General features: G+C 41.6%; 3 protein-coding genes across 4 annotated transcripts in view; 1 reads left to right on the top strand and 2 right to left on the bottom strand.

The window, feature by feature from the left end:
* cnksr1 (connector enhancer of kinase suppressor of Ras 1) overlaps nucleotides 1–5,354 on the top strand; it is a 28,743-nt gene extending 23,389 nt beyond the window's left edge. The window contains exons 14-21 of the mRNA XM_022196666.2: nucleotides 820–995; nucleotides 1,249–1,322; nucleotides 1,677–1,748; nucleotides 2,104–2,171; nucleotides 2,574–2,635; nucleotides 2,731–2,821; nucleotides 3,126–3,307; nucleotides 3,501–5,354. Of these exons, the coding sequence (XP_022052358.1) occupies nucleotides 820–995; nucleotides 1,249–1,322; nucleotides 1,677–1,748; nucleotides 2,104–2,171; nucleotides 2,574–2,635; nucleotides 2,731–2,821; nucleotides 3,126–3,307; nucleotides 3,501–3,941 (1,166 nt within the window). The 3' untranslated portion in view covers nucleotides 3,942–5,354. The remainder of the gene's footprint in view (nucleotides 1–819; nucleotides 996–1,248; nucleotides 1,323–1,676; nucleotides 1,749–2,103; nucleotides 2,172–2,573; nucleotides 2,636–2,730; nucleotides 2,822–3,125; nucleotides 3,308–3,500) is intronic.
* A 158-nt stretch (nucleotides 5,355–5,512) lies between these two features.
* On the bottom strand, nucleotides 5,513–10,662 carry cldn23l (claudin 23-like). Of its 2 annotated transcripts, none has more exons than XM_022196700.2 (3): nucleotides 10,176–10,662; nucleotides 7,578–7,630; nucleotides 5,513–7,352 (listed from the first exon to the last, which is right to left on the bottom strand). In XM_022196700.2, exon 3 carries the CDS (start codon nucleotides 7,161–7,163, stop codon nucleotides 6,408–6,410), a length of 756 nt encoding a protein of 251 aa, XP_022052392.1. In that variant the 5' UTR covers nucleotides 7,164–7,352; nucleotides 7,578–7,630; nucleotides 10,176–10,662; the 3' UTR covers nucleotides 5,513–6,407. The 2 variants fall into 2 exon arrangements, with proteins under 2 accessions (XP_022052392.1, XP_051810982.1); XM_051955022.1 differs by lacking the exon at nucleotides 10,176–10,662 and adding an exon at nucleotides 7,752–7,964.
* A 315-nt stretch (nucleotides 10,663–10,977) lies between these two features.
* grhl3 (grainyhead-like transcription factor 3) lies at nucleotides 10,978–20,531 on the bottom strand. The gene is made up of 15 exons (XM_022196429.2): nucleotides 20,397–20,531; nucleotides 18,747–18,918; nucleotides 18,568–18,632; nucleotides 17,541–17,817; nucleotides 17,211–17,450; nucleotides 16,414–16,525; nucleotides 16,153–16,247; nucleotides 15,379–15,537; nucleotides 15,211–15,286; nucleotides 14,949–15,070; nucleotides 14,036–14,061; nucleotides 13,830–13,915; nucleotides 13,653–13,738; nucleotides 13,375–13,439; nucleotides 10,978–12,030 (listed from the first exon to the last, which is right to left on the bottom strand). The coding sequence occupies exons 1-15, from the start codon at nucleotides 20,411–20,413 to the stop codon at nucleotides 11,913–11,915; spliced, it is 1,716 nt and encodes a 571-aa protein (XP_022052121.2). The 5' UTR covers nucleotides 20,414–20,531; the 3' UTR covers nucleotides 10,978–11,912.
* Nucleotides 20,532–25,876: the final 5,345 nt, after the last annotated feature.

Here is a 25,876-nt window from a genome sequence, read left to right as displayed (position 1 = left end):
AGAGTTTATAAAGAACCCAACTTGAGTGTTTTATTTCATTTAAAAGATACATAGCATCTAAAACTGCCAAGGTCTGTGGAGGATGCAAAGACTGTCTCAGCTCAAGTGGTGAGTGGATTGTGCACCATAGTTAAAAGATTTAATGTAAAATGAGATCCGAGGTTGTTTGGAAGGTTTATAGATTGAGATAGTCAGACCAATATGTCTCCTGGTCTGTGTCGAAGTCCACCCAACTGTGCTATATAGAGAATAATGATAAAATGTGTCATTCATGATAAAGCATAATGGTCTGTGATAAGCAGGGTTCAGCTGAGGTAATGGCAGGGCAGAACAGAACAACACCATCATCAAGTACAGACATTAAAGCTGACTGCACAACAATTTGATGATTTACACAAAGCTTTCAGTTCAAATTATTTAAAATTGTTGAGTTAGATGTTGAATATAAATCATGAATGACAGTCTGCTTCAGTCAGGTTCATAAATATTGTCTCTGTTTTTGCACTAATTCATGAATAGATTTATACTCAACTGCTAATTAATTCATACAGGGACCATCATGTGCCACACCAACTTATGCCACTGTTTTAAAAATAAAATTAAAACATCTAGATAAGAAGGAAAAAGCCAAGTCAGAATCAGAAATTATTCAAATTTAGCACCAACTAATAAAAATAATTGGCGTTATAAACTTCTTATGTCTATAGTTTCTGGGTGAGTTATAATAGATGTAACAGATTCGTATCAAAACCAAAAATTACTTACAAATTCAATTTACTTATCGTCTTCCTCTTACCTCTTATGCATTTGCTCTCTCAGGAATGACAACAGCTCTGAGTCGACGTCGTGTTTCCTGCCGTGAGTTGGGTCACCCCGACTGTGACGGCTGGCTCTGGAAGAAAAGAAGGGAGAGCAGCGTCTTCCTCGCCCAGAAGTGGCAGCGCTTCTGGTTTGTCCTCAAAGGACCCTGCCTTTACTGGTACACCAGTCAACAGGTGAGAAGACAAATCTGTACTGTTGCTTTGATATAATATTATATTATAGTTTTAGTATGTGCTTTAATATGGTAGGTAATTTCACGTATGACTACTTGTGATTGAATTTCTCCCAAAAAACACATGATATAAATGACTTTTTTTCCTTAGAAGAACCCAGTACAGTCATAATTATTAAAAGAAGTCACTTTCATCTTGATCGGTCTTATGTCTGGCTTTTGTGAATTGTGTTTTGTATGTTTTTTTTCTTCAGGATGAGAAGGCGGAGGGTCTGGTTGACATAGCCAGCTACAGTATAGAGAGCGCCGGAGAGCACAAAAGAAAATAGTAAGAAAGATCTCATTGATAGATCATATCATCACCCTGTTTTTTTTAGCATTCTGTCTGGCAATATGTGGGGTTTTTGAAAGATAAGGTGTCATAATGAAAAGCTATTTCAGGCTTCTAGTGTGAAACAGAAGCTTTATTGTACCTGCACACAGAGAACTACGGTGTACGTGATGCAGGAAACCCAGGACCAAAGAGTGTGTCATCACTCGTAGGACTTTGTGGAATCTTATCACTATTCACGGATGGGAAGGGAGACTGGAATTTCTTGTGTACATGCTTTCTGTGTTTTGCCATCTCTGTGATACACCTGATGTTTCTAAGTCCTCCCCTACTCTGTTCTCTCTCCATCAGTGTTTTCCAAATGAGCCACAAGAAGTTTCAGAACTTCTTCTTTGCTGCTGATCATGTCAGCGACATGAGCAAGTAAGTTTGTTGACATGCCTACTATAAGTCCTAAAATGACCAGTTCTCAAAGGCATGGTGTGTAAAAAGAAAGATAGAAATTGCTCGGTGCACCAGCTCCAAACAATTTTGCAAAAACTGAGTGTAGTAGAGGCGTTGAAGCCTACTGTAGCTGGTGTTGGTCTGCACTGCCCCCTACAGTTTAATTGTAGGGATTCTCCTTTCTCACTGTGGGGAAAATATCAATCAGTTTTTTTTTTAAATGTAAAGTCGTGGCATCTTAATCCAAAACATTACTGGAGCAAACATTATATTAATTATAAAACTGATATATATGTATATTTTTAAAACATAAGCTGTCTTTTTTTCCCTTTAGGTGGATCAACTGTCTGATTACAGCCATACAGAAGCACAAGAAGCTGAGAGGCCCAGACAGTGAAGAAGGTGGGGAAACATATTCTTTATACTTTTATCTGTTTGCTCCAAACCACTAAAAAGCTGAAATTTGTTTCACAATATTTGCACTGGTGCCTTTGTGCACATATTTTCTACTGCATTAGCAACGATGCATTGTAAAGCATTCCCAAACAATGGTGAAGATTGTGGTGTTTATTCTGCTGGCAAAAAATAAATTACAGTCTTTTATTTATTGAAAATTATAATCTCATAATCATCCTTATGAGAATTTCACCAGGCAGAGTTAACTGGTAATATAGAAGGAGGCAATCATTACAGTTGCTATGGTTACCTGCCAGCCAGTGAGAAATGACTGAAAAGTTAAAAGTGCCACACATACACACGAATAATGTCATTAACTTGACATGATCTGTGTTGCTGCTTAAACAGAATATTACAGCGAAACCGAATCAGAGAGCGAATCATCTCCGTCGCCCCGCAGGAGAAACAAGGTCGGTGCACTTAGGGGGACACAAATACAAACAAATGTACACATAAAAATTTTTTAGATTAACGTTAATATCATGTTTTTCATTATGTTTCTCAGAAGGTTCAGAGCCACACTCTGCCTCGCCCCAAGGGGAGGACAAGCAAGATGCAAACAATGAATCCTTCAACAGAGGGCAGCAAAGGAACAGGTATACGTTCTGGGAGTCTGTTTTGCTTCCTGCTTCTTTTGCTGTTTTCTTATTTTTTTCTCAATGAATAATTTCTTTACTGGATGCACAATGAGTCTCCTTGATGGATGCTTTAATAATGTGTGATTAGACGCAGCAATAGAAGCAACATTTATCATGACATGTTGTTTGCTCGACTTTGCCTTTTTTGGTCAACTCTCAACAAAACGATGATTCATAGCAACCAAACCTCACAGCCCTCCATATCCTTCATGCCGCCTTCTTTATTTGTTCTCACTTTGTTTTCCTCCACTTCCATGACAAGGCGGCCCAGTAGATGAGATGGGAATGATGCTAAACAACATTAAGGAAGGAGGAGTTTCCCTGATCGGCCACGAGCAGCCGTTTACGCACGACCACTTCAGGAAATCATTCATCCGACGCAACAAGAACCCTGTCATCAATGAGAAGGCGCACACACTCCGGGCTCTGCAAAGCACTCTAAAAGTGAGGCGCAAAGTCTTATCCAGTTTAAGTTGAACCTAAAACGTGGCTTTGTTTACCTTTTCAAGTCCAACCATCTGATTAAATCTTAACCTAAATTCATTCCATTAAGTTTGTTGACTTTAGCGATAAAAAGACAAGTAAACTTAGCCGTAATGGTGTGATCGCCTAAGCTTTTTTTTTCTTTGCTCTGCAGGCCAAAGAAGCAGAGTTGCAGCAGATCAGCAAGATCCTGGAAGACTCTGATCTGACGGCTTTAAAGTACCGTCAGTGGAAGGAGCAGAACGAGGAACTAGTTCAAGAGATCGAAAGACTGGCCGCACTCAAAGCTTCCAACGCAGAGGATGTTGCAGTGGTGCAGGACACACCTACTGAGGCGGTTGCCTTGGAAACTGTCGCTAAGGGAACAGCGCCTGCAGAAACAGAAGGCGCATACAGACTAAGCCTGAGCGATGGGGAGCAGTTAGTTGACGCAGAGCCATCTGATGTTCTCCTGGAGATCCCACCAGTCTCCTCGAGCGCAGAGACCAGTCCAGTGTTGGACCTCTCTCTGGGGTCGCTGCAGGAGTCAATAAACAAGCAGCTGAGTCAAATGGCAGAAAGTGGAGAAGCTGCCGAGAACTATTTCTACATCTGAGACCACTGGAACATTCACAGCAACTTAAAGTTGCACTGTTAAACAAAATCCGACAAATCATCAATCATGCAGCAGTGTAAGACACCGTGTTTTCTGACGATGCTCGCCTGAAAGGACGAGTTAAAATTTGCCACAGAATCAACGCTCTGATCAAGTATACTCATGAAATGCAACAGTACAGACTTTTCTATAGCAAACATACTTAGATGTATGACAAGTTTACGACAGCGAAAAGAACAATTTGCCAAGTTTCAATCAAAAGCAAAATATCAACTAGGACTTTTCTTGTTTTTCAACAAGAATTTGTAATGTAAGTAATGCCTCTTGTAATATGATATGTAAATACAGTTTTACCATAAATACTGTCTGTATTTGTTTATTGACTTTACCTTAATAAAGGTACATTTTAAAACAAATGTAAGTGTAAATGTAATGTAATAAGTTGCACAGAACATTCACTGTTGCTCCTGTTGATTAATTCTATGTTGTTTTGGAGCCCTGTGAGGAACATTTCACTTCACCACATGTACACCTGTATATAAGAGCTGTATGGCAGCTCCTTATCGCCGGAAGATGAATGAAGGGTCCTTAAGAGCTGAGAGAACAGATGTGGCTCGCTCCATTTCCCTGTAGTCCTCGCTGGCCTAATGGGGAGCGTGATCATCACTGAGATGTGTCGTGATGTTCCTGCTGTAGCTAAAGGTTAAGATCCAGGTGACAGAGAAGAGAATAAGCGACAAACCTTGATTTAAAAAAAAAAAAAAAAGCGCATGTTGCTGTAGATGTCCCTGTCTGCTCTGCATGAGATTCAGCCTGTTAAGCCTTTTTGTATTCTGCTCCATGTGTGAGTCCTCTGTAATCTTCTCCACTGAAGGTCATGCCAAACTGTTTCTTGCCGGCTTCGTTTTGTTGCCTGACCAGGTCACCAGGTCCTGTTTGCAGCTTTCAGAACTGTCTACCATACAGCAGTGAAATTTGCCCTTGATGGTTAATAAGTTTTCACATTCAGTGCTTTCAGAAAGAAGTCTGAATCACTAGTTGAAAAGTGGCGGAATGCGTGGTTTGCAGTGTAAGTATTGAAAGCACAGACTGGCATGTTTTGCAGCAAAAAAAACAAACTATTTTTTCTTATATAAGCTCAAAAATACATATACTTTTTTCCCCTCCACCTACTTCTTTCATTCACTGTCCTTTGTTTCATCAACCATGACACATACTGTCACATGCTGAATGTCATTGTGTGCTGCAGAATGAAGCAACTGAATTGTTCATTTCCTCATCAGGTTGATGGTCTGTTCGCTGCATTCATATCTAAGATCTATTCCCGTAATGAGTCTGTTCCTGATAATTCACTGGCTGCATTGACCTTGTCTGCTGTGCGTCGGCTGAACTCTCGGCTTTGTGTTGCGCTAATAAATCTGAACTCCTTCACAGCACTTTAGATTCAGACTGAGACTTTTATTAGTCTGTGTTGTTTTGTTCTCTATAGGTTGAAGTACTTCTCCTTTTACTACTACTCCTGAAATCTACCTTAATCTGTTTTGTAAGCAGTGAAACAGTGCACAGTGACATATCTGTGAAATGTTTTATTCAATGCAGAATACACCAACAAGTGCAAACACACTATAATATCTTTACACCAACAAATAATTTACAAGGAATAAACAACACCCTGTTACACTTCCTCCTCCAACATTTTTTTGAATCTTCTCACTGCTCGTGTTATCATGTCAGTGACATCACAATCATCAGATGAAGGCTCCGTAGTGAAGGTTTCATACAAAAGTTTAACAAGACAGACTGGCTAAGAAAGGGGCAGATTATTACACAACACATTCTCTTTATTCTGACTTCAAAAAGTGGTCTTTTTAATTGTTTCCAGTCACTGAATTGGAAAAAAATTCATTATGCATCCCAAAGAAAACTGGAATGTCAGACACATTAGCACAGATAAAATCCAATGTTTAAATTTTTATCACAGTGGCCTATAATGGGATCTAAACCATTCTCATTTGAAGCTCTACCATCATCTAAGGAACTGCAAATCTACTAAATATCACAAATATTTTACATTTCACAGTTTTGTTCAGACACAAAAGATGTCGTGTGTTTGATAACAGTACAGAGTCATGGCTACAATGTAAAAGGCATCACAAAGTGACACTTCAGTCATGTTTCACTACATGGAGCAGTTCAAGGCAGCAGGAACTTGAATCTTTTTCTATTCATCAACATTCATCACTTTGTATTTACACCCCTACACTATGTTTCTATGTCAAGAGGAAGCTGCATACATTATGTTCATACCTGCATTAACGTTCATTAATCAGGTTGAAGCAATTCATTCTAATTTAGGAATTTATGTATCAGCTGGCAGATTTATTAGCTGATAGAAGGGAGGTTGTCCAATTGTATTCATTTTTGCCAATTTTTTTCTTGAAGTTTTGTGAGTCTAAGGTTCAAGTTCTAACAGCTGACTTCATATACATCCATGTCTGTCTTATTGGTAATTTCTGGACATGAGCGGCAGGCTGGGCAGACTGGCAGCTCTGGGCGGGATGGGCAGGTTGGGCATCGTGGTCGTTTGAAGCTGAACAGCAAAGCGCTTCCTCCGAGCACCTGTAAACACGAACCCAACCAGCCGAAGTAGAGCGAGCCAGCTGCATGCAAGCTGAGGTGGGGGAACCTGGGATTGTTGATCCTCTGACTGGGATCCATCCCGAGTCTTCTGAGGTTGTGGGTGTACACCCCTAAAGCAGTCAGGCTCAGCAGCCCGGCCGTCACCACCAGGAGTCCTCCTGAGGCTGCGACGCCTCTCAGGGGCAGATCAGTCCAGCACCGGACCCCGATACAAGCCAGGACGATACCGGTGCCGCACAGGAACAAGGAGGTGAGCACCAAGCCCTGGGCCAGACGAACCCGTGGGTCTCTCTGGTACGGACCAGCTACAGGCCAGCACTGCTTCAGCTCCGAGTGTTCCACCTGCAGGCAGCTCTCCCAGAGGCCATCTGAGCGCAGCAAGAGCAGCGCCTCCACTGACCCAGACCTGACCCCCATTCCCTGACCTTTAGCCCCCGACCGGAGAAGAGACCCCGGCCCTGTCATGCTCAGACGTGCCTGTCCCTCCCTCCACTGAGGGGTGATGGCAGCCGTGAAGACGAGGACCAGTCCCAAGGGGGCGAAGACAATCCCCATCACCATGGAGGCCGGAGTGTGCATCATTAGTGTAACAGCTCTGATTGTCTAGGCTAGACTTAATTAGTTTTTCTGTAAAAATAAGACAGCACCGGCTCAGTGTAATGTGAGTATTCCCCCAAAGACAGATGACAGCGGCTGTTAGTCCAGACAGGGATGCTGCTTGCTGGTCAAATATTGATTTGGCGAGACTTCCGAGAAATCTTTGGATGAATTCTGAAAAAAATAAGGCAACACAATTGCCATGATAAAAAGGATACAATCCCTGCTATGCCTTGGTTCACATAAACCAAAATTCATTCTACTCTACTTTTTTGTGCGATAGAGAGTTTTAAACCTGAAATACATATAAATTAGCTTGTCGCAAAAACAAAGAAAATGAGTACAGATATCAGAAGGATGAAACATCAGCATCTTAACAAACAGAAGCTCATCCAGTACCTCTTCATCGAGCCTCTTCTTTCTTTAAGCTGCAGACTCTTCATTCTGACTACCTGAGTGAGAAAGAAAGGTTCAGTTATAGCAAGAAATAATGTACGTCAGGTCACAGTGATGGAAAGGAAAACTGAGTCAGAGACACAACAGAGGTGTGAAGTGGAGTAAAGACGAACGCACGAGCAGCCGGAGAAAAAGCAGAAGGAGGTTTGGCTTCACAGTTCCTCTGCTGGACAGGAAAAAAACTGAACGGTCGATGCCTCTCTCTGTTGCTAGGATACAATAACCTGGCCAGTCACAACCTGACAGCGTGTAGATGTATGCATCACAAAGCCTAGTCAGACTTCTCTCTATGCAAAAACCTGATCGTCTTATATATACAAGCACTGACCCACTTCAGTTCAGCTGTGTGTGTGTGTGTGTGTGTGTGTGTGTGTGTGTGTGTGTGTGTGTGTGTGTGTGTGTGTGTGTGTGTGTGTGTGTGTGTGTGTGTGTGTGTTGAACTGTTTTCTCAGACGATTGATGGCCAGTCTTGACCTTGGAGGATTTCAGTTGGATTAGTAATTACGTTGGGCCAGTGTTTGAATGCAGAGTGAGTCCAGCGTCTTGGCCCGGAGGAGAGAAGCGAGAAGGCCCTCAGGGAAGGGGACAAGACAACCTGAAGATGTGTGTGAGTCACGCAGACACACAAGTGGCCGCAATCAATTCACATCTCTGTCAAACAAACACCCTAAACAGCGATATTATGACAGCAGCCCAGTGGGAAGAGGGACACTCTGGAAGGTGTCCACTTATTTTTCCAAACACAGACTGCCGAAGCCTCATGTTAACTTTATATTGTGAAATGCACAAGAGATTATATTCCCCTCACTTAAAATAAAAGTGCATTACAAAGGGATATCAAGCAGTCCGTATGAACAGGAAATACGATTACAGCAAGCAAACTTTGACACCTGACTATTGTTTAATGACAATTTAATAAAAATTGCGAACCGTGGTTGCTTCACACTGTGTCATTTTGTCACATTTTTCACTACAGAATCTTCTGTTTTCAAACCACAAAAACATTTTGAAACACGAGGCATAAAATAAGACATGAGTGAGTTCTCAGGTCATTTTCTAGTTTGGATTTAATCCTTAAAACTAATTATTAATCTCAAGCTAAATATCTTACTTGCAGTAAATTAGAATGTAAGAATTTAAATTGAAAATCAAAAGCAACAATTAATTATATATCAAGAAGCACGGAATAGATTTATACGGGACCCAGCACACCTTAAGGTTTGGCTGCAGTGAGTGCTTTCATTCTTATAACCTCAAAACCGCTGAAGAGCAGGTTTGTAAACTGCTGAGCTGCAATGACTTCAGTGTTTCTAACTGTGGAATCATGAAAATTCAACTTTAAAATGTTACCAAAGTTAGTAATTAATAAATTAAAAGCATGTTTAAATGTATAAGACAAGTCTTGTACATATGACTATTATTATACAGAGGCAAAGAGTGCTTTGCAAAAGTTTCAGCCACATTAGCTTCTTATTCATTGTGCAATGCCACCAGATGTTTCATCAGTGTTTATTGCACTTTGTATGAATTCAACTGTTTGTTTATTTTCTCTTAAAGCCTGCTGACTTTACAAATTTTGCACTGATTGAAGTATTTCTATGAACGGCTGTTAAATTTTTTTTAAATTTCAGCATCCAGTCCACAACTTCAACATACTTACAGAAGCCTACATGAGTCATAGCTGTATATTTGACCTGTAAATACACATAAAACCTGTGAAAATGCCTCTGCAGAGTCTCCTTTATGTCTGTCATTTCACTGGAAAATTCATCCTAACAGGATTAAAGACAACTGAGCAGGTATCAGTCTGAGGATATGTAAGAGCAGACATGAATAGGCAAGGAGAAGATTTACTGAACTATGCTAGAATATACAAGAAGTAAATCCCCATGAGAATGCCCGTCTAGATGTCGATGCGATGGAAGCGAGCGGAGCGCACCTTCATAAACACATACCTGTCGTCATGTGTCACCTTTACTGAAAATTAAATCCTGTTTTGCTGCTTCACTCACATGACGGGGAAGAGAAAAGACGAAAACAAGAGATTTGGGAAATCAGGATTTAACTAATTAACAGTGAGCTGCACTGTCAAGTCTCACCAGGCTGTTAATGATGTTTTTCTACACACTTATTTTTGTAATAGTAATATTTCTTCTCTTTGATTTTGTGCAATTTGTCAGATTTGAGTCTGAGGTAAAAAAAAAAAAAAAAAAAAGAGCTTTTTCCTTCCTCAAAAAAAAATCAGTGAGATCATGTTGAAAGATGTACCTGTCAAGTCTATTGATTACTGTCTGCCACTGCAATGATTTAAATGCAGGGACTTCCTTCAGGTGCTGGGCTTGTTTTGACGCCCAAAAAAATGGCAAAAGGAAAGGTGTGGAAACATCTGCAGGGAAGCACTGAACAGGCTGGTGATGAACTGAAAAATGATGAGCATACTGTACATTATCGGCAGCTTAAACACCCTACAGACACATATGGAGCGAAAAAGCGAACACATGCACACACACAGATACGGTCCATGAAGTCACAGTCACTTACCATTCAGGAGGGGTTGTGTGTACCTCACTGCAGATCGCCGGCTGCCTCCCTGCTCTCGTGTGACTGGCTAACATATTTCTCCCTCTGTGGCAGCAGATGGTGTAGCCACCTCTTCATTATTCTTGCTCCCTCTTTCTTCTCCTCTATCCTTGCTTCAACAGTTTCGCCGCCTGCATCTGCTTATTTCCCTGTCTTCATGTCTCTGTCCTTGCATCTGTCCTCCCCCCCCCAACGTCCTACTTTATTTTTTCCTGCTGCTTCCCCGTCTGTCTGCCTCCCTGCCTCCCTGCCTCTCTGTCTCACTTACTGTCTGCCCGAGCCTCTCTCTTTGACTTGCTGAAGGATGTCTGTGTTCTATCTAGGACAAAGTGCCTCCCTGCTTCCCCCCCGTCAGTGTCACTAAACAGGGAAAAGCAGCGAACACTCCAACATGTGCTTCCTATTAAGGAGCACCGAGAGCTGATGGATTATGTGGGTCTCTCTGATGCACGTACGAGACCCTCTCTCCCTCATACACACATGCATATGCATTCAAACACAATTCCATTGCAGAAAATACAGCAGACTGCTCTCATTCCCAGAAGTGAAATGCCTTTGTTTGATCTCTAAGAGGAGCTGATTGAGTAGTCGGCTGCTTCTTCATTTCCAATACGCACTTTACCTCCAAAGGCTAGCTTTAATTGTGCACAGTTACACAAAAACATCTCTAATCTTTGTCTTTTTTTGTTCCTTTGATAACTCATCCTGGTAAATCAGTGAATGGATATTTTAGATTTGTGTGCTTATCAACTGGAGACAAAGCTTGATATGCATTTTCTTTATTTTCTTAGAAAAGAGGCAATGTGACTAATCTAACCAGAACTGTCTTGTTATAATAATGAAATATTAAAAGGATACATGCTTGCTTTGAAATGATACACAACACATAAGCACACAAGTTTTTACATACATACACATGCATACTATGAAAGTCCTGTTTCTGGTTTAGAGGGTTTGAACTGTTTCCAGAAAAACTCTGTGGTTACACCGTACAGTCAGGAAATGTCCACAGCTTTGGGCTTAATATTGGCCAATACTAACTCTTGTGTGGTTTTATGGGTGGAAATGTCTGACTTTAGGTTCTGAATGCAACCCAGTGTCGGGCATTTTAGTCGTGAAACTACCAGGAACCTACAGGAAGATACTTTTGGCAAAGTAAAAGTTTTAAAAAATAAGCGGCAAATTATGGCTAAGAAAAAGCACCACTGACTTTTGTAGAAGAAATGATGAGTACATTGAAAGCAGCAAGAATAGCAATGTGAAGAAATGCTAAAAAAAAAAAAAATGCTGTACACAATTCATGTACAGATCTCTGTAAAAAAACAAACTTGAAATACACAGCAATTTGTGGAAAATGAATCGTAACATGCACATGGCTAGCTCATAAAACACTGTCATATTAAATTCTATTTACATTATATATGTACAAAGGGTTATCATAAATGCTCTCACATTAAAATAATACATTCAAATAAAAAATTCAGAAGACCTGAAGTGAGTGGTATTTACAAAATTCAGAAACGGTTCTACTTTTTTTTTTTCTGAAATCGGAAAAAACCGAAGATTCAGTCCAGGTCTCCTTGTAGCTTTGGCATTCCACAGCTTACATTGTCTCTGATCGAGCAGTGCTTTGGAAGATGGCTTAAACTGGCAGCTGTGTTTGTTCATCCTTCAACGGAACAAGTGACTCATTTGTTCTCATACTTCGACCAGAGTGACTTGGAACTGACCGCCGACCGCCTCGGACACCTCGATGAAGAAGGCCGACTGGTTGGTGTAGTGTTCAATGATGTTGTCGTCCATGTTGACGAAAATCCTGGAGGGAAGAGAAGCAAAAACAAAGGGTTACTTCAGGGGTTGTGGAGAAATATGCAGCAAAGGAAAAGACAAATCAAACTGCATTAACCAGTTTTAAGAAAAACATATTAATCTCCCAAACTAAAGTGAGCAACTTGACTCTAAATCTGTTCTGCTCTACTTCTCACCCAAGTGTGACATAAACACCAGGTCACCAGGTTTCGTGTTTGGGTTAAGCACAACATGCCATTTGTTTTGCAGGAAACTTCTCAGGTGAAAAATATAAGGGCGCTATATCTCCTGCATCAGTAGGGGCCATAAATCAGGTCACTGTCTGTCTCCTCCCCAACACTAAGTCTAACCTTCAGGCCTTTAAGGCTTTAATAACTGAATAACCATAAGCTCATGCATTCTGCCTGCAGGGACAAGGCTGATTGAAGAGCAAAAGAGGAGGGAGGGAACTGCAGGGAGAATGCAGCTCAACCAGTTAGCTTTGCTGCTCCCCCTGCACTGATAGCTGCCAGCAAGCTGCACGAAAATCCCCTGAAGGTGTTTCAGCTTCTGTCAAAAGGACTCAAGGCATGACCTCTGTGAGAATGATCTCCTACATTACTATTGCAGGAAGTGATCCAGACTATTACCAGTTAGAAAACCTGGTTCAGGTCTGATTTTGCTGATGAAACACTTTTATCAAAGCCGGAAAGTTGTAAACACTCCCTAACTACAATGATAATCATTTTATAAGAAGAAGTTAATGACAGAACCATCAAGAGAGGCGTCACCTTTTTTAAAATATCGTTAGAGGTGACGAAACACGCTGACTTTCTTTTTTAAAGCAGTGCACGCAATCCAACTCACTAAATTCATCACTGGACGAGTGTACCTTAGAGGAACTCATCTGACCTTTATCGCTCTTTACCTGACATATGTGCGATATGTGACGGTTCAAAACCCGACAGACAACCTTTAGCTAACGACTGCAAGCCTTTATCGAATGGAATATCTCTTTTCAACACCGCTTCCTGATGTTCCGAAGAGATGAGGTTATTAAGAAAACATAAATAACAATCGCCCATGACTCATCGGCAGGCCTTATGAAACCTTTTCATCCTCTCTCAGGCATATGTCTTTCTTTTGGAGGAGCTGCAATTAACACATTCCAGCGGGCCGAGCCAACTAACCGACCTACCCGGTCTGTCAACATGGGCTTCCTTAGTGGAAGATGAGATTAAAACCGCAAACCAAAAGCACTGAATATATGCACATCACCTGTGTCACATGGAATCCTTTAATCTAACTCGAGTTAAGCCAGTTTTACAATAGAGGCGCATTAGACATACCAAAGACACAATAGGATACTCACCCTCTTTTGCATTTTTTGTAGATTTTCCCAATGGTGTCCTTTTGCATGCCGTACTTTTCTGAAATCTGAGGAATGAAAGGAATATGAGAAGACAGTTAGAGTGATCTCCTGCTGACAGACAAGTGATACACTTCAGGGATGAGATACTGTAAAAGAAAAAAAAACTCTGAATAATGCAGAAAGACAAGAGAGGTGAAGACGCTGCTGATCTCCACCTTTGAAATCGGGTCACATAAATCAGGAGTGTATTCATGAGACAGCAATCATGTGATACTTACAGCTTCTCGAAGGCCTGACACGGTCGGAGAGCTGAGCATGAGTGCGTCAAACGCCTCTTGAGTGCCTGTCCTCACGTACAGCAGAACTATAAAAGGCAAGCAAGAAAAACATTAGCATCAAAGAGGGCAAACGGTGGTGGGACGACATTTTTATTGGACTTGCAGCTTTCTGTCTACCTCTTTGTGGGTCATCTCTGCGAGCTTGTTTGCTGTGTGGAGAGCTGCTCTGGTCTCTGTCTGGATACAGCCTCTTCAGGGAACTCCTGGCAGCACAAAAAACAACATTTACATTAGTCAAAAGCAGCCACTGTGTGTTTATTTGAACATGACGGATTGTGATGGCCGACCGTTAACGCTGTCCTGCGCTATCTGTCTCTGCTTACCTTTCAATTTCATCCATGGGAGCGGCCTGCAGAGACAAAGGAAACACAAGGGGGAGATGAGAAATCTGATTAGAAACAACCTCACCGGTAGAGCCATTGCTTAACATCACCCTTCATACCACTGTCTGTGCGTGATACCTTAAAAAAAAAGGACGTTATCATCACTGCAAGACTGCATTTCCCATAACTTCTAACGCAACATTGGCGTGGACACCAATGGAGACACACAGATAGGACCATCCTGTGTTTAATCATGCTGTCCAATCAAAGACATCTTCTACCTCAGGCATTCAGTACAGACTGCAAGGCCGGGTTATTTTTCTTTCCCTTTCAGTTTCAGTGACACTCACTCAGGACTTGTATCTAAATTAAATCTAAATGAAAAGACCTCTTCCACATCAGCAGAGTCTTTTTTTAAATGATCTCTACGTACACTTTCTCTCTCACACATGCCTCTCTAGACTCCACAGTGTGGGAAAAGCGGCCTGTCTGAACAGCACCCTCACCGCACTGTTTTTGCAAGTGTGTCTGAGTGAATGAGGGTGGCTTGCTACGTGTCTGCCGCAAGTCCTGTTGCGCCAGGTGTGTGTGTCTTTGTGTAAGCCCCCATAGCTTAACCTCAGTGTCTGTAGCTGCAGCGGCATGTACCCTCGCCTGGTTTCGACTCCAATTAGCTCATCTGATCTCAGGTTTGCGTTTTGCCTCACTTTCGCTGGCATCACTAACCCCACTCTCTGTTCCCAGCCCACTTTTCCCACTGCATACTTTCCCACAGTGTTTTTTTCCTGCCTCGCTCGTGCCTGTCCTCTTGCCTGCAGGGATATGAAAGGGGCGGCTGGTGGGAACAGGAGGGAGAGGAGAGGGACAATAGTAGGATTGGGAGAAAAAACAAAAAACAAAAAAGGCTGCCTACCATGCGCTGTAAAGTGGCAAAGTGTGAGTCTGGAATGAAGAGAACGGGCTGAGTGACGTGGTCATCCAGGGTCCGGAAAAAGGTACATTCAGTGTTGATGGAGCTGCTCACTAAAGACTTAGCTGGAAGAAAGAAAGAAAGAAAGAAAGAAAGAAAGAAAGAAAGAAAGAAAGAAAGAAAGAAAGAAAGAAAGAAAGAAAATATTAGATTTGGACTCATCTAGACAGTGTAATTACAGCACTTCAAAATCTGCAGTACTCACCGTTAGCATCACTAATGTTCTTTCCCCTCCTCTTGGATCTTTTCCTCTCCTCATCTCGCATCTTCCTCTCCGCACCCTGAAGACAACAACACAATCACATAAGTGACTCCAGAAATATCCCCTTTCTCTTTGTGTACGTGAAAAAACAAATTACGTAAAGCGACGTACCTTATCACAGAAAATCTTGACCTGGCATGCGGCTCTGTGTATCAGCTGGTTGTTTCCTGAGCTGAAGTCGTAGGTGTCGATCTGTAGGTTTAGAGGAAGGCCTTTCACTCCTTTCTGAGAAGAGAAATCTGTACTCAGGGAGTTGATTCCAATGTACACCTGGGGAATAAAAAAAGAAGGCTCAATGTACATGATGTTGGCATCAGGTTTTGTGACAACTGACATCTTTTGTTCGTGTCATTCCTTTCATTGTGCTTGTATCCCAGTGGGGACGTGATGACAGGTTTTAGAGATGTATGCCAGTGAAAGCAAATGAAGAAGGTGGTGGCATCTGGATGGAGTGAGTGACATAAAAATAGATGATGAGTGTTTGATGTCTTAAAAAACTGGAAACACCTGCCGATCTAAATATCTTTCCATCCTTTACTCATTCCTTCTGTCCTCACATTTAGTGGAAATAGCTGCCCCCTTCTTCCTTCTTCTCTCCATCTGCAGCAAGTTTGGTTGGCCCCACCCCAACGCCTTTGGGCCAAAGTGAAGCTCACATAAGCCGTCGGGGCCTTTGCTTGCTGTGGTGACAAGAGCCTGAGGGCCAAACACATTTCTGGGATTCCTCCCCTCCCTCCTCAGCCACTCCTTCTCTCTCTCCGCCTGCCTGATCTACCTTTCCTCCCTTTTCCCCTAAGAGATCCACCTGTTCTTTCGCTTCTCGTCGCAGTAAAATGGGCTTACGGTGCAGCGTTATATAAAAGTTTTCTACATTCACGTGCTCACCTTGGCCTCTTCGTTTGGGTTCCACACAAAAGAGAGAGCATTGAAGGCCACCTCCTCTACGTTGTTGATGCCGCTGAACACTTCTTTATAGTCCGCTATTGAAAAAAGGAAAAGATTTTAATCATTCCTGCATAGAATTCTTTTCAGGTTTGTACCTTGAAAATGGCGCTGCTGCTCTCAAATGTCTTATATAACGTATAACAAGAAAACTGAGGGAATCTTTCACCTGTGCATGTGTATTTATGTTTGTCAAGAACATACCGATGTCAATGACCCTCTGCTTGGCGGTCGGCTGGCGCGCATGCCAGTGATTCCAGAAACGGAGCTGCATTTCTGGGCTCTTGTCGTTCTCGAACACAGCCATCACCACTGTCTGTAGGGGAGAAAGAGAGGCGACAGAAAAGCAGAAAATTAGCTTCACTTTGTCTGTCTCAATGCCATTCTTTCCACCTGTCTACACCTCCAAGAATAGCCAAGTCTCCTTTTAATGACCACGTTTCATTCATCACTCCAAATCCTCCTTTTCTACAAAATTGTCATCGGTCATTTGCTGTAAGCTACCATGTGTTTGTCTATATTCTTTTCCTGTGATTCGTTTGACAAAGAAAACCACACCACACCTTCCCCCCTCCTTGTCCACTCCTCTTTTTTTTTCTTCTCCCAACTCTTGCTTGTGTCACATCAGACAAATGCGACTGAGCTGAGCTCTCCTGCACTCTGGCCTCATTAAACGGCCGCAGGAATAAATTATACAGGGCAGGGGACTGTCACTTTAATGGTACCAGCCCAGTGTGCAGGGTGTACGCAGGGAATTAGTCACCGAAGGAACTGGCTCCAAGGGAGGGACAGATATTTGGGAAGGGTTGGCTTGGTGGCACGCAAAGAATTTATGTATTATTGGGCTCATGAAGAAAAAGCCTGAAGGGAAAGATGGAAGGATGAATAGTAGCTACCTTTTTTAATGGAACTTACAAGCACCAAAAAACAAAATGAAACAAAACTTTGAAAGATTCAAAAAATAGTTCCTTCTTCCCTGATGACATCTCACCATGACTCACCTTGACTTTGGTTGCAGTGAGGCAGGCGCTGCTTTCCACCCCCTGGAGAGTGATGGGATAAAACTGGCCCTTGTTCAGGTACACCATGGGCAGCTCGCTGGACTTGTAAGGGGAAGCTGCAGGAGCTCCGAGGGAAAACTGAAAATCGCTCCTGAGTCTCTCGGCTGGGGAGCTGGTGTAAGAGCCGGAGTAGACGGGGCTGGAGTGGTTTTCAGAGAAGGGATCGCTGTAGGGAAGAGTCTGATAATGACACACAAGGATACGTTTTAGTGAAGGAAGGAGGAAGACACTGACAACACAGGAAACAAGTCTCAGCTTTCAGATAATTACCTCAGCATTGGGGTCGGGGAAAGCGGTGGTTTCTGGCCACTTCTGCAACAAGGAATCAAAGATGATGTTGAGCTCCTGCTTGTCGTAAGGGTCTGCTACAACACTGGTGAGGGTGGCGTATGTGTCTGAGGTGGTGGGAGCAGAAATGGGAAGGGAGCTGTTCTGTTTGGATCCCAAAACTTCCTGGGGATGGCTGGTGGGAACGCTCTCAGAGAGAATCTTCATGATGTTGGCGGACGCCTCCAATGAAGCGAGGTCGTTGGTGTTGGTTAGACCCCTGGCAGGTTGAGGAAGGGGCAAAAAGATTAAGTACAGCAGCAAAAACCCACCTTTGCAAGGTCAGCATGACTCAGGTGTACAGAGCAAAAAAAAAAAAATCTTAAAGAGACATAAAGTGATGTGCTTTTAACCGTTACAGAAGCCTGAGAGCAGCCTGCATGTGCAAATGTGAGTAAAAGCACTTGTTGTGTGTCAGCACACACAGCTACTGCAACAAGTAGAACTCATAGAAAGACAGGGTTTGAGTTTGGGTGGGAACTATTTGTCCCTTAATCCATCTTTTTTTCTTCTCTGTGTTTGAGTTTCTCTGTTTAAAATGTTTGAGGCGACAACATTGCGCCCCAACAATGGCCCTTTCTCACCCGAAGAAGTAGAAACAGGGACAATCTGTCTACCTGTTGTGAAACTCTTTGAGCAAAGGCAGAGATGATGATAGAGAAAGGATAGATGAATGGAAGACTTGGAGGGGCAGGCAATAATCCCTCTGCCTCTGTTTGACTAGGGGATTACCCACTCATTTTTATGACCTCCCAAAGCCCTGCCTTTCTCTTTCTGTGTTTTTACACTTGTAAATTTCACTCAGAGACAAATAAAAATCATTTTAAGATTCTAAATTCTCCAGCCTCTCCAGCAATGATAATTTCAATGATGATTTTTGCATTGAATTTCATGTCGGTCTGACAAAAATAATGTCTCAGCCACTTTAACAATCAAGGGTGTTTTATATATTCTGTTACTTTAGACTCACCTCTCTGCTGGTTTGCAGACATTTCCAGGACGGTTGCAGGCAGCAATTTTCTGCTCCTTCTGGTTCTGAAATGGGACAACGACAAAAATGTGATGAGAGAAAAGAACATTAAAGTGAAACTGAAATTGAAGCTCTATCAGTTTGGCGTCTTTTGTAAGTATTAATTCTGTTTTGTCTACCTTGCAGTGTTCATAAAGCATTGCTGCTAGGTCGTCTCCTGGGTGGAGTCTGGGTTTGGAGTGGTTTGGCTCAGGGACCGAGCTGTCCATGTAGGGAGCCCAGGAGTCCATGATGTAGTTTGTGTAATGGTTATAGTTGAAGTTCTCACTCTGAAAGACCAGTCCCAGAGTCCTACAGCGTGGAGGAGGGAGTTTAGAGTGATCGATTGGATAGACAAACCAAAATATACGCTAACAAAAAAGGTAGAAGTGTCAAATTATCATTATAATAATTCATAGTCATCCAAAGGGGTGGTAAATGTTTTTGCTTATTTGATGAACATGGTTTGACAGAGCAGGAGTAAATTGGAGTTAAGCTACGGCTGTACCTGAGCCTCAGAGCATTGCACATACTTGCCCCTCAGCATGAAAGGTTTCGATTGCAAAACCGCAGAGCTGAGTAACATCTCCTGAATCAGTGGTGTCAGAAAGGTTTTAAAAAGCCAAGGGCCACCCATACGCACACACAAACACACACAAACAGTGTTTTGTGGTTTCCAGTGTTGTGAAAGGAGGAGAAACTACCCTCCTGAATCCTGTACAAACTCTCCTGTTTGCACAGATCTCAAAAGATGACAAGATTTTCTTACTCGATAAATAGAAACCTGCAACCGTCGCTGAGGTTGAGCTCGGGTTTTCCATTTCACTTGTGCAAAAAAAAAAAAAGGAAAGATGTGCCTGGGACTCTGAGGATTGGATTTGTTTGGAAAGACTCACAGTGACATTGGATTGCAAACATCAAGCTTGCCAGGATAAGCCCAGTTTGGAGTCTGTCTGAAGTAGCAAATGAACAAATAGCTGCAGTTTAGCTTGGATAAACAGCCAATCAAATGTGTTGACAGAAGGGCAAGACCACAGGTGTTCTCAACCAGAGCAGAACCAAAGCTCTGGGAGAAATCCCACAGTTTCTCACAGGGATTAATGGACGACTAGCGAATATTACATGGAAAACTGCATTTCTAGACACCAGACTATAGTCTTAACTTAGTCTAGTTTCCTCAATATTTCATTCTAAAACAACATTTATACACCTGCTCAAAGATGCACCTGCCTCTCACACTCGGCAGCCACAGAGAAAAATAGACTCTAAGTTATTCTCCCCCTATAACCAGCTGAGAGCACTTGCTTTTACACAGAAAGGCAGAGAGGGGTGGGCTCGTGTCTAGGGTTTCGCCATTATGTAATTCAATGCAATACATACTGTCATTGCCTTCTGTCTCTAACACCTCAAGAGGAGATTCTAATTTCCCCGTCTCCTTTTGTGCTCCATGGCCCCTAGGTTAGTGACAACGCAAGCCGAAACAGACCCACTACAACCACAGACCCGACTCAGTGTGTGTCTGTGCAGTGTGTGTTAAAACTATCCATATCAATTTCCCGTGTAAAACACCCCCTTTTATAAACAGGGATTTTTCACATGGGGGTCCCATTGCAGAAAAGCAAGAAAGGTTGTTTCTGACCCCTCAGAGTGGAATCTTAATAGAAGCATTTACTGTATTACACCAAGTCTGAACTCAAAAGGTTTTTATCTTGTGGATTAAAAGCAGAGTTTAGCACATATTTCTTGCCAAAATAGTAAAAACAACCCAAAATAAAAGTGATAAAACTTACTCAGTCTCTTTGGTCATGTCTCTAGTCCAAGTCAGCCGGAATAGGTTCCGTTAATTTCAACTCTTTGCTGTTCGTATGTGCTTTTATCTCTGTGTCAGTCTGGCAGAAAAGAGCAGTGACACACTGATGAGTCAAATGTTGTGATTCCCTCTGAGCAGGGCCCAGATTTATTTCCTTCCTCCACAGTTTCCCTCTCTGCTGTGATTGGCTGAGAGCGACGAAACAGGTGTCTGATAGGACAGGTGTAGGATCATTAACTCTTCCCAGGACGGAGGAAAACTGGCTTGCATGTGCAGCCCACAGATCACTCTGCATGACAATCTAAAGCTGGAGTTGTTCTGAGTCTCATTATCATTCTGGATAAAAGAGTGAGATTAGGGATCCTGGAGGTGTGAAGTGTTTGGTGATGACTTTGAGAAAAGCAAGAGAAGAACTTGGCTTTAACATGTTAATATTTTTTTCAGTATAATTTATGAGCCCCTCCCTTTATTTGCATGTCATGCACAGGTTTTGGTCTCTTTACTTTTGGTTTAAATGCTAAACTTATGTGCTTGGAGACAAGAATAGATGCTTTATTGCTAAGAGCTCTTTCGTTCAGGGATCATTAAAAATAAATGCTTTGAAGTCAAATTAAAGTGGAACAATGATTTGATTTATAATTTTTTTATGCATTTAGCATTTAAACTTTTTTTTATTCCCTAAAGTTTGAATGCTGCATTGTGATTATGTGCATTTTAGTGAGTAATTACTAAGTTATTAATAATGAATGGTGAACAAAACACGGGGGAAAACAACAATTAGCAAACTTAAAATTAATGGAAAACCTTTTTTTTTTTCAATTTTTGAAAAAGTATTAATTGCTCAGTCCCCCAAAAATTGCATTAAATTAATCTATTTTGGTTAAGTAAGCAGTACCACATTTAAAAATATGTAAATAATAGAAATGCAAAGTGTTATGCAAATGAAAGTAATATAAAAAGTAAGGTAAAGTAGAGGTAATATCAGCTAAAAAAGTAATACATGTAGATGTATGTGTGATCATATGATTGTTAGTTTTTCTCTGATAAGGACAATAATGAGCATTTAATTGTTGCTGTTGGTTGAACTAAACCAAACTTGCACCTACAAAAATAAATGAGATTTTCTCAAATTATATGTTTCGCACAGTTTGATCTGTAAAGTAACAATAGCTGTCAAAGCCATGGAGCCGGGTTAGAAGTACAAGATTTCTCTCTGAAAAGCTGCCGAAAAGAATAAAAAGAAAAGAAATGAAATGCTTGAGTAATGTACAACAATGCACTGGACTGCTAACATTTAACAAATTGGAAAATTACTAAGTCACATGACTCTTTCTGACACTACTGTTTTGTGCAGATATCAAATAATGCATTTATCACTAAATGCATTTTTCATTTTGCATGTTGAAATGGGATCTGGTTCAGCTGAGGGGAGGATGAGGGACAGTTACCGGAAACGGATCCTACAATGTCGGCATTGAACCATCTAGCTTACAACGAGATGAAATGTTCTGTTTCACAATGACTTAACTGTAAAAGACACACACAGGGACATACCCCCTTACTAAACAGTAAATCCAAAGCTTACAGTTTGTGCCACCTGAAATCCAAGAAGTATGAGGTGTCACTCGGGGATACTATCTTCCACCCACACACTGTGAATAATTACAGAAACACACACACATGTACACACACAGAGAGAGAGAGAGTGTGTATGACTGTTTATCTGTACGTTCGTGTGTGTGTCTAAGCACTTCTTGCAGCTGACACCTGAGGGTATCTGGCGTGGTAACGTAGGGTGCGTGCTGTGCAGCTTGCCCACACACTCATGCACACCCTCTCAGAATAACACACACGAACACACCGAGCCGGAGGGCAAATTGGCAACAAGAGCGAAAGAGAAATAAAGAAGCCTTTCCTTGTATGACACACCTTCATTACTCCACAATACATAAGTCCTCATCTATGCAATTAAACCAGAGTTATTCAAGGTAAAGCCCATTACTCGGGTCTCCATGTGCACTTCACTGAACAGTCCATTCAGATGCTGCTTAAAATCTGGCATCATGAGGTATCAAAGATGGCATACCGTAAGTGCTAAAAGGACCAGCCACGGTAACACGGATGTGGATCTTTATCACAAAGCATTCATCCTCTCTGCTCGTTAAGGGTGTGAACGATTTCTCTCAAGGTGTATTTCTGTCTCACCTTATTTCATATTTTCTCTATCCATTCCTCATTAGTGCTGGGAAATTAACACATCAAAATATTTAGTGCTTTGATCCTCACTTCACTCTCTCTCTCTCTCCTTCTCTTTTACTCTTCTTTAACCACAAGGAAAATCCTTTAAGACCCTGATAGATACACCAAACATCAGCCCCCTGAAACACATTTGATGTTTGTGCTGCATTGATACCTGAAAGAGAAGGAACATTTGGTATAAATGTGCAGGAAAAAAAATGGGAAATTTAGTTAAAAATGTACAATAATTTCCAAAAGAAATTATTCTTGCAAGTAGCTTTGTATTTAGATCGTACATTTTCAAAAGTAATTCAACGCATTTTTTCCCACCATTTATTTAATTGCTGCAAGATAATTATTAACTACTAATTTAGATCAACATTTCAAGTTGCAAACATTGTTTTGATGAGTTGTGCTGACAGAATGTTGCATCAACTTAAAATTACATACAATCAAAACTCAAATTTCTGTGTTAGTTGATTTGAAATTTAACTGAAGCTGAGCTTTTTTTTTAAAAAAAAATATAAAATTGGCTTGCTAACTTAATTTTTCTTTACTTTGAGTTTAACATTTCTAGTCCCCTCCTCTGTTTTAATGCACCTGGGGAATTTCATTCAGTCAAAACAGGTATTTGAAAATGCATTTGATTGTAGCGTTAAAGGTAATTCCTTCAACTCAGCATAATTTGTTGGCTGAACATAAGGGTCAGTTTACTGTTATTTAATCATAAAGAAACAACATCACAACTAGGTCAACTGAAGATACAAAAAAGTGCTTAGTATGAATGAAAAACGTATTTATTTATTTTTTACTATTCTATCATTTTATCTCCAAATCACATATTACTTTTGGGAAAATTGGGAATTTAAATTTCTGTTCTGTTTTATGAGTCACTGGAAACAGGTACAACAATCACAAAAGGGAAGCAAATGTCTTTGTACAAACTCCAACCGTGACATTTCAAAATTCAATCAAACTTCCTTGAAGCCTCCTGCTCAGTGTTGCAATATCAAGTCAAATGAAATGTAGGCGTCTACAGCCCCTTAGAGACTTCTGGCTCAACCTGACAAAAGTGGGAACAACGGGGAACCGGGAAGATGGATGGATGTCACAAGATGTTCAAACGGCTGCCTTGAAACTCATCCATGAAGTAAGAAACCACTCGAGTGCCGAAGCTCTTTGGGGTGTTGTGTGACAGTTTGACTGGATATGAATGAGAGCTTGCAGCCATGCATGGTAGCAGACAAACAGGCATCAACACTGCTTCTACGCACCACTGCTGCTGAGTAGAGTTGCTCTCATTGCCTCTCTCCTCCCACTATATATCGCTCTTTCACCTTTTCCCGTCTCCCACTTCTTACTCTTCCTTTCACCTTCTTTTCCTGCTCCCCCTTACCCTTACGAGTGTTTGACCAATAACCCTTATCTGATCCCTCCACTTGAGAAGATTTTAATCCTCAAACATAAAGATCCCGCGCTTTTAGATGCTTAAACTGAAGTGAATAAGTCATGCAAGGTAAAAGAGCAAATGAAAATAGAGGTCATTTCTTGTGTTCTTAGTCTGATCTTCTTTGCCAACTCCTACACACCACACATATCTGTCCATCTCTTTCTCCTTCTGTATCTCTTCATCTCCTCTAATGCCTGGTTTGTCATGGAGGAATGTGTGCTGAGGGTTGAGAGAGATATAAGGAGCCCCGGGGACGTTGCTCTGTCTCTGCTCCTCACTCTGGAAAGGCTTCATGACGAGAGTGTGCACCTGTTAGTTTAAGGCCTTGTCATGGTTAATCCAACAGCACTGGTTTTCCATTTCCAACTGACTCTACTTCTTTTAAAACTGAAGTTTTCTACTTGCTGTGTTCTCATGAGAATTCAGTTTAAATAGGAGTAAATAAAACAATCTTTGTAATGTCTGACACTGGTCCAAATTCATTGTGTTGAGAATCTAAGCTGTCAAAGCATTGTCACAACATCTAATAATTCCAAGGTATGCAATTTATTATCAGTTTAATGTACTTAATTGCGGATTTAAAGGTCAGACAGTTATGCAAGCTGCCTTTTTGATATGACACGCTTTGGTTTGCTCACCAAAAGATGCTTAGCACACTAAAAATCCACTTGAGTGTGTGTGCATGAGTATTTGACACTAAAATCTGCACCATTTCTGGAACAATACGTTCTGTATGCAGCCAATTTACCGATATGTGTGTCAACGTGACTCCTTGACCTCCAACAGGTGATCTGACCTCTTCAGATCTGTAATACGGAGAAGGATGAGGAGAGCTCTGAAGCACAACACTCCTGTCACTTTGTTTGACCTGGACTAAATAGGCTCCAAGAGTCTGACGCAACTCTCTAGCCCCCCACCTCAGCGGCCCCACTTGTCTGTACTATTCCACCCACAGAGCCGGCAGCAGCAGCCACTCCCTGAAACTCCACTTTGCCCCGAGTGAGGGATCAGGGTCGGAAGGAAGAGGGGTGGGGGCAGTTGTAGGTGTAAGAAGGGGCGAAGAAAGGGGAAACTGAAGGATGAAGGAGTGACAGGAGCAGTATTGAGGAGCTGCAGATGGCAGCATCAAGGAAGAAAAAAAAAATTTACAGGAAGGAGCTGCAGAATTTTAGGATTACAACAGCCGCTTCAAAGTTTGAGCGCTCTGACATTTGCATGTTGGCCATTAGAGGTTAGGAGAATTCGTGCCTGAGGCAGGGGGAAACTGCAGAGGAGAACACTGTGGTTGCATTGCTCAATATAAATGCATTTCTCTAAACTCTGCTTGGGGGAAACTGTGGCCTACTTTCATGGAATTTCATGAAGCGCAAAATCCTAAAAAGCAAATATAGCTCATTGGGTTGATAATAGGAGGAATGTTTTCCCCACCATTAAAGGCTTGCATTAAAAACATTATACTGACAATTACTGTGTGTGTCCAACATGGGAACAGTGTAGGAGATGGCACTGTGTTCCACTTCAGACAGTAATCTCTGCGTTAACGCCCTTAAATCAAATTTGAGTCACATAAAATTAATCATCCCATAATCAATGCTATTTAACTGCTTAACAATAGGCAAATGTATTCCCAAATTTGCGCAACTTTTTAATTGTGTTTGCTGAAACATATTTTGGCATTTTGTCTTTTAGTCTTCTGCCTAAAATACCTCTGCAGTGTCAGACATTTCAATTATTTGAGTTCTCATCGAGGACATTATAAAGTTCAACAGAGT

Source organism: Acanthochromis polyacanthus, chromosome 1 (genome assembly GCF_021347895.1).
Source record: "Acanthochromis polyacanthus isolate Apoly-LR-REF ecotype Palm Island chromosome 1, KAUST_Apoly_ChrSc, whole genome shotgun sequence".
Taxonomy (NCBI): Eukaryota; Metazoa; Chordata; class Actinopteri; family Pomacentridae; genus Acanthochromis; species Acanthochromis polyacanthus.
The sequence above is the reverse complement of the archived record's forward strand: the minus strand, read 5'-3'. Positions and strand labels throughout refer to the sequence as shown.

Bases quoted from the DNA above. Each gene is read 5' to 3' on its own strand.
- grhl3 (XM_022196429.2), bottom strand. The intron at 15,071-15,210 runs GTGAGTACTGCA...TCTTTCTTCCAG, and splicing joins GAACATTAGTGATGCTAACG to CTAAGTCTTTAGTGAGCAGC. The intron at 14,062-14,948 runs GTAGGCAGCCTT...TTGTCTCTGCAG, and splicing joins TTGCCACTTTACAGCGCATG to GCCGCTCCCATGGATGAAAT.
- cldn23l (XM_022196700.2), bottom strand. From the start codon at position 7,163: ATGATGCACACTCCGGCCTCCATGGTGATGGGGATTGTCTTCGCCCCC.